Consider the following 8,258-nt stretch of genomic DNA (forward strand, 5'->3'; position numbering starts at 1 on the left):
TAGCCGTATTTTCGGGATAGTAAATGTCAAAAATAAGTGTATTTCTGGATACAAATACACCTATTTTTTACAAATTTCCTTTAGTAAATTTCCCCCACTGTTGGTTGGGATCCAGACTGTCGGGCAGTTGAAAAATCTCGATGTTGACATTGATATACTGACTGTCGGGATGCTGACTGTTGGACGGTCATCCAGCACCCCATAAGAACAACATTGCACCACTTGCAAATAAGGGATAACGAGCAGTTACTTTTGTGTGTTCTATTTTACATAAGAAAGGACCTTATACATGTAAATAAAGTAGCCAGGAGTTGTTTCCATCTATCTCCTACTTTGTGTACCTCTACCCTTACTATCTTTTAATATATTCTAGCTCTGCATAGTCATGAGGTTATACTGTAACTCAGCAGATAATCACTATAGCAGAAAAGAAACCTCTAACCCCTCTGTCCCAGTGTCCTGTAGCATTCCGCTGTATTGGCATAAAACTTTTGCATTGTCATCCTGACACATGTTCCCATATGCTAGTCTCTTACATGGTCATCCTTATCCTGACACATGTTCCCATATGCTAGTCTTTTACATGGTCATCCTTATCCTGACACAGGTTCCCATATGCTAGTCTCTTGCATGGTCATTCTTATCCTGACACAGGATCCCATATGCTAGTCTCCTGCATGGTCATACTTATCCTGACACAGGTTCCCATATGCTAGTCTCTTACAAGGTCAGCCCTATCCTGACGCAGGTTCCCATATGCTAGTCTCCTGCATGGTCATCCTTATCCTGACCCAGGTTCCCATATGCTAGTCTCCTGCATGGTCATCCTTATCCTGACCCAGGTTCCCATATGCTAGTCTCTTACATGGTCAGCCCTATCCTGACGCAGGTTCCCATATGCTAGTCTCTTGCATGGTCATCCTTATCCTGACACAGGTTCCCATATGCTAGTCTCCTGCATGGTCATCCTTATCCTGACGCAGGTTCCCATATGCTAGTCTCTTACATGGTCAGCCCTATCCTGACACAGGTTCCCATATGCTAGTCTCTTACATGGTCAGCCCTATCCTGACACAGGTTCCCATATGCTAGTCTCCTGCATGTCCATCCTTATCCTGACCCAGGTTCCCATATGCTCGTCTCCTGCATGGTCATCCTTATCCTGACCCAGGTTCCCATATGCTAGTCTCTTGCATGGTCAGCCATATACTGACCCAGGTTCCCATATGCTAGTCTCCTGCATGGTCATCCTTATCCTGACCCAGGTTCCCATACTGTATGCTAGTCTCCTGCATGGTCATCCTTATCCTGACCCAGTTTCCCATATGCTAGTCTCTTGCATGGTCATCCTTATCCTGACACAGGTTCCCATATGCTAGTCTCCTGCATGGTCATCCTTATCCTGACGCAGGTTCCCATATGCTAGTCTCTTACATGGTCAACCCTATCCTGACACAGGTTCCCATATGCTAGTCTCTTACATGGTCAGCCCTATCCTGACACAGGTTCCCATATGCTAGTCTCCTGCATGTCCATCCTTATCCTGACCCAGGTTCCCATATGCTCGTCTCCTGCATGGTCATCCTTATCCTGACCCAGGTTCCCATATGCTAGTCTCTTGCATGGTCAGCCATATACTGACCCAGGTTCCCATATGCTAGTCTCCTGCATGGTCATCCTTATCCTGACCCAGGTTCCCATATGCTAGTCTCCTGCATGGTCATCCTTATCCTGACCCAGTTTCCCATATGCTAGTCTCCTGCATGGTCATCCTTCTCCTGACCCAGGTTCCCATATGCTAGTCTCCTGCATGGTCATCCTTATCCTGACCCAGGTTCCCATATGCTAGTCTCCTTCATGGTCATCCTTATCCTTACCAAGTTCCCATATGCTAGTCTCTTGCATGGAAATCCTTATCCTAACACAGGTTCCCACATGCTAGTCTGCATGTCTATCCTTATCCTGACACAGGTTCCCATATGCTAGTCTCCAGCATGGTCATCCTTACCCTGACCGAGGTTCCCATATGCTAGTCTCCTGCATGGTCAGCCTTATTCTGACACGGGTTCCCATATGCTAGTCTCTTGCATGTCCATACGGGATATGGCGATTGGGACACTAGCAAGAAGGTCAAAATGGAGGAAGGTGGACATGACTTAAGGTTGACATAGGTTAGGTAGACAGGGTCATTAGATCGACAGGTTGTTTTTTAACATTTATTCAAGCAGACATGTGGTGACAGGCGTTATTTCATGCCCTACCATCTACTAGGGGGTGGTGGGAGAAAAAAAATAGTGTGCCAAGTATAGCAAGGCACCATGCCCGAAGCATGGCGTTTCAGAGTTTATGTTGACTGTGTCGACATTCGGGTAAAAAAAAAAGTGAGAAAAAAACCTATCAACTTTTTCAATGTCGACCTTATTCCTGTCAACCTAACCCATGTTGAACTTTTGTCATGTTGACCTTACTGTATGTCGACCTAATGATCCACACCCGCCCATGCTTATCCTGACACAGGTTCCCATATGCTAGTCTCCAGTATGGTCATCCTTATCCTGGCACAGGGTCCTATATGCTAGTCTCCTGCATGGTCATCTTTTTCCTGACACAGTGTCCTATATGCTAGTCTCTTGCATGGTCATCCTTATCCTGACACAGGGTCCCATATGCTAGTCTCCTGCATGTCCAGCCGTATCCTGAGGCAGGTTCCCATATGCTAGACTCCTGCATGTCCATTCTTATTCTGACCCAGGGTTCCATATGCTAGTCTCCTGCATGTCCAGCCTTATCCTGACACAGGTTGCCATATGCTAGTCTCCTGCATGTCCAGCCTTATCCTGACACAGGTTGCCATATGCTAGTCTCCTGCATGGTCATCCTTATCCTGACACATGTTCCCATATGCTAGTCTCCTGTATGTCCATCCTTATCCTGACGCAGGTTCCCATATGCTAGTCTCCTGCATGTCCTTCCTTACCCGGAAGCAGGTTCCCATATGATAGTCTCCTGCATGGTCATACTTATCATGACACAGGGTCCCATATGCTAGTCTCCTGCATGTCCAGCCTTATCCTAACACAGGTTGCCATATGCTAGTCTCCTGCATGTCCAGCCTTATCCTGACACAGGTTGCCATATGCTAGTCTCCTGCATGTCCAGCCTTATCCTGACACAGGTTGCCATATGCTAGTCTCCTGCATGGTCATCCTTATCCTGACACAGGTTGCCATATGCTAGTCTCCTGCATTTCCATCCTTATCCTGACGCAGGTTCCCATATGCTAGTCTCCTGCATGGTCATCCTTATGCTGACGCAGGTTCCCATATGCTAGTCTCCTGCATGGACATCCTTATCCTGAAGCAGGTTCCCATATGATAGTCTCCTGCATGGTCATACTTATCATGACACAGGGTCCCATATGCTAGTCAACCTAACCCATCTTTATCCTGGCACAGGTTCCCATATGCTAGTCTACAGCATGGTCATCCTTGGGGGTGGGTAAAAGCCGGAAACATAGTAAATGCATTGAAAAAGCCGGAAACCATGTAAAGTGTATTAGAAAAGCCGGAAATCATAGCAAATGCATTGAAAAAGCCGGAAACTATGTAAAATGTGTTAAAAAAAGCTGGAAATCATAGTAAATGCATTAAAAAAGCTGGAAATCATAATAAATGTATTGAAAAAGCCGGAAATCATAATAAATGTATTGAAAAAGCCGGAAATCATAATAAATGTATTGAAAAACCTGGAAACCATGTAAATTGTATTGGGTTGGGATCATTGGATAGACAGCAAGTGGGTCAACAAGCATTAGGTCGACACCACTAGGTCGACATGACTGAAGGTCGACATGCAGCAATGTTGACATAACTGAAGGTCGACATGTCATAAGGTCAATACAAGCATTAAACCATGTAAAGTGTATTAGAAAAAGCTGGAAATCATAGTTAATATATTGAAATAGCCAAACACCATGTAATGTGTAGTAGAATAGCTGTAAATCATAGCAAATGATTGGAAAAATCCGGAAACATAGTAAATGCATTAAAAAAGCATATGCATGTGCAATCTATGGTAAATGGGCCCTGATGTATTGAGCAGCAGCAGGCTTCTGGTATATAACATTGGCTAGAGAAAAACAAATATGTTTATTGTATCACGAACCTATGTCAGCTAATTTGCAAAAATATTATCAAAATCCTACTGTAAGGTAAGGTCGCTGCCTTTTCCGGCTTTTTCAATGCATTTACTATGATTTCCGGCTTTTCCTAATACACTTTACATAGTTTCCGGCTTTTTCAATGCATTTACTATGATTTCCGGCTTTTTCAATGCATGTACTCTGATTTCCAGCTTTTCTAATACACATTGCATGGTTTCTGTCTTTTTCAATGCATTACTATGATTTCCAACTTTTCTAATATACTGGGATACGGTTACTAGCTCTACAAGCATTAGGTCGACATGCCTTAAGGTCGACATGCAGGAAGGTTGACATGGGTTAGGTCAACAGGTCATTAGGTAGACATGGGGGAGGTCGACATTCAAAAGGTCGACTGTGTTTTTACACCTTTTCTTTTGAGCCAACATGTGCCGACAGGCGGTATTTCATGCCCTACCATTCACTAGGCGTGGTGGTAGAATAAAATAGTGTGCTGAGCGTAGCGAGGCACCGCACCCAAAGCATGGATATCGCAGCGAGCCCTACGAGGGGACGTGATGCTAAGTTTCAGTGCCCACGTCGACATTGTCGAAATTCGGGACAAAAAAAAGGAACCCCATGTCGACCTTTTGACTGTTGACCTTCCCCATGTTGACCTAATGCTTGTATCGACCTAATGACATGCCGACCTGACCCATGTCGACCTTCAGTCATGTCAACATTCCTGCATGTCGACCTTCAGTCATGTCGACCTAGTGGTGTCAACCTAGTGGTGTCTATCCAACTTCCATACCCAATACAATTTACATGGTTTCCGGCTTTTTCAATGCATTTACTATGATCTCCGGCTTTTCTAATATACTTTACATGCATTTACTATGATTTCCAGCTTTTCCTAATACATTTTACATAGTTTCTGGCTTTTTCAATGCATTTGCTATGATTTACGGCTTTTTTAATACACTTTACATGGTTTCCGGCTTTTTCAATGCATTTACTATGTTTCCGGCTTTTACCCTCTTCCGTCATCCTTATCCTGGCACAGGTTCCCATATGCTAGTCTCCAGCATGGTCATCCTTATCATGACACAGGTTCCCATATGCTAGTCAATCTAACCCATCCTTATCCTGGCACAGGTAGTAGTAGTACGTTTATTTATAAGGCGCCGCAAAGTGTACGCAGCGCCGTACATAGCAAACAAAAAACAAATTACAAGGTAACGTACAGGGTGTGTTGAAAAATACAGTATAAATAGGGGTATAGCTGGTAGAAATAAAATCAACATCAGTTCAGAAGTAGGTGTCAAAATTGTCGAGGAGACTGAAGATGAAGTAGAGGAAGGGAAGAACAGGACAGGAGGACAGGTGAGGTAAAGAGGTAGGGTGAGTACGTGAGGCAGGAGGACCCTACTCATAAGAGTTAACATACTAAAAATAGGTGGGTGGACGAACGAAAAACAACAGGATAAGTAGGAACGGAGGGGAACGGAGGCAGGATAGGAGGATCAAAAGAGGTTAGGAGGAGGGATAGGCTAGTCGAAAAAAGTGGATTTTGAGGGAGCGCTTGAAGGAGGTAAGGGAATCAGAAAGCCTGATGGGTAGCGGGAGGTTGTTCCAGTGCAGGGGGGCAGCGCGAGAGAAGCCTTGGACACGGGAGTGGGAGGAGGTGATTAGGTGAGAAGTCAGTCGGCGGTCAGCGATGGAGCGAAGAGGACGGGAGGGAGTGTGGATAGAGATCAGTGAAGAGAGGTAGGGAGCTGTGGAGGAGGAGAGAGCCTTGTAGGTGGTGGTGAGGAGTTTAAAGAGAACTCAGAAAGGAATGGGGAGCCAGTGAAGAGATAGACAGAGGGGGGAGGCGGAGGTAGAGCGGCGGGAGAGGAAGATGAGCCTAGCAGCAGCGTTAAGAATGGTTTGGAGAGGTGCGAGGCGGGTGAGAGGTAGCCCAGAGAGAAGGATGTTGCAGTAGTCAAGGCGGGAGATGACAAGAGAGTGAATGAGAATTTTGGTCGCGTCAGTGGAGAGGAATGGTCTGATGCGTGAGATGTTGCGTAGGTGAAAGCGGCAAGACTGTGAGAGAGCACGAATGTGGGGGGTGAAAGAGAGGGAGGAGTCAATGACAGGTTACCATATGCTAGTCAACCTAACCCATCCTTATCCTGGCACAGGTTCCCATATGCTAGTATCCTGCATGGACATCCTTATCCTGACACAGGTTCCCATAGAAGTAAAGCTGGGTACACACCTAAAGAGTTAACTGCCCAGACATTACCAACCATGGTCCACAAGGCACACCAACAGTGCATGCTTTAGTAAAAATCCATGCTTCAGCATAGATGGTTAAATTAAAATAACTCAAGTACTGTACTAATTAAGTCACCACCTGTGCTCAAGCCTGGATATCACTAAAACCTGCACTGTTGGTGTGCTTTGAGGACCAAGGGTGGAAATACCTTAGCCAATCCATGTGATGGGAGCAACAATCTGGTAATTATACTTGCCTACCTGACCCTCTCCATGAGGGAGAAAATGTTCTGTTCCTGGACTTCCCTGGTAATGTATGATTGCCATCACCTGTGGTGAAACATCTTATCATTACCTAGCTCCCCACAGGTGATGGCAATCACGCATTACCAGGGGAGTCTAGGAACAAAGCATTTCTTTCTCATGGAGAGGGTCAGGTAGGGAAGTATGCTAATGTATAGGAGCAAATGACAATCAACATTTGTATCAAAATACTGGAAAACAGAATGATTTTCCAGACAAATGTAACAATTTATGTAATGAAAGTTGTCCATTTTCCAGCTTTAGGGAGCAAATAGCTGATTTGCTCCCATACATTACATTACCAGATTTTGTCCCCAGCAGACAGACTGGACAGATACATCTAGGTGTATAATGCTGGCCATACATCAGAAAGATTGATCTTAAGATCGATTGCGCTCATGATTGTGTACAATTTCCCTTGAAATCTCTGGCAGTCCTTGGTGGTTTTTGGACACACAATCTACTCACAATCCATCATACAATCAGTCATACAATCCATCTGCTGCATGATTGTGTACACAAGATGTGCACACAATCTGCATACAATCCATGTTACAATCAATTGAGATTATATGATTGGGTACAATATCTTTCTGATGTATGGCCACCTTAACTGTATACCCAGCTCATCTTCCTGACAACGTAGAACTTTGTTGTTGCTCCCTCTCCCTCCTCTGTAACTTCTGGCACTGCTCCAGATAGACAGGAGCACCACGTGTCAGGTATGATAACGCAGCTGTGGTTGGCTGCTGCACTTGCAGGAAATGTACAGTCCTCCCTTATATTGCCCTTACAGTGTACACACCGGGTAGAAGACAGGCGGCTGTAGCAGCAGAGAGAGGGGATCCATGTCTGCCTGTGCTGAGCAGCTGGTAATCACAAGTCACAGCAGCAGGGAAGGGATCAGAGGAAGGAACCACCACGCCCTATTTACTTAACCCATTTCCTGCTGGCATTCTACAAAGCATCGTTAAGCTGTGTCTCCATTTTGTAGTACATGATATATAACTATAGTAGCAAACACAGTGATACTGCACCTATATCATTTATACAGTATATAAGTGTATCCGTTGCTGCAATAGGCCACCACTTATCTGCAGCAAGGAGCTTCCAGTATCCTATCTATTGCTACTGTTACCACAAGAGTCACATGAGTGAGCACTGGGCAGTCTCCTTGTGTCCAGACCATGACCAGTTTTATCACCAGTATTTCACACTGTCTTTCCCATGACTAATACCGTGGCAGACATATAATTAAGGAGCTCATTTATCTCAGGGTTGCCTACTTTTGAAAAATAATTTCAGGGAGAAAAGGGCCTTGCGTCGCCAGGGGGCGGGCCTTTCGTCGCTAGGGGGCAGGCCTTGCGTCGCCAGGGGGCAGGCCAATGTGCGGCGATGAGGTGTTTTTTTTTCTCAAGCCCTTGTGTGAAAGGGAGGGACTTATGCTGGGTACACACCAGCATACCTCCCAACTTGTGTCCGGATGAAATAGCCGCGCGAGCGCCCGAAAAGGGGGCAGGGCGTATGCAAATGAGGGCGCGGCTTATGCTAA

The 8,258-nt window shown here is 45.3% G+C and overlaps 1 protein-coding gene across 4 annotated transcripts in view; it reads right to left on the minus strand.

The window, feature by feature from the left end:
* Positions 1–7,620, minus strand: part of LGALS12 (galectin 12) — a 30,247-nt gene extending 22,627 nt beyond the window's left edge. For 3 of the 4 annotated variants that reach the window (XM_083164835.1, XM_083164834.1, XM_083164832.1), the window contains exon 1: positions 7,512–7,619. In XM_083164835.1, coding sequence (XP_083020961.1) covers positions 7,512–7,556 — 45 coding nt within the window. In that variant the 5' untranslated portion in view covers positions 7,557–7,619. Of the gene's footprint in view, positions 1–7,511 lie in introns of all 4 variants that reach the window. The other variant, XM_083164833.1, reaches the window with a different exon arrangement.
* Between the last annotated feature and the right edge of the window lie 638 nt (positions 7,621–8,258).

Source organism: Crinia signifera, chromosome 11 (genome assembly GCF_055691185.1).
Source record: "Crinia signifera chromosome 11, ASM5569118v1, whole genome shotgun sequence".
In the NCBI taxonomy this organism is placed as follows: domain Eukaryota; kingdom Metazoa; phylum Chordata; class Amphibia; order Anura; family Myobatrachidae; genus Crinia; species Crinia signifera.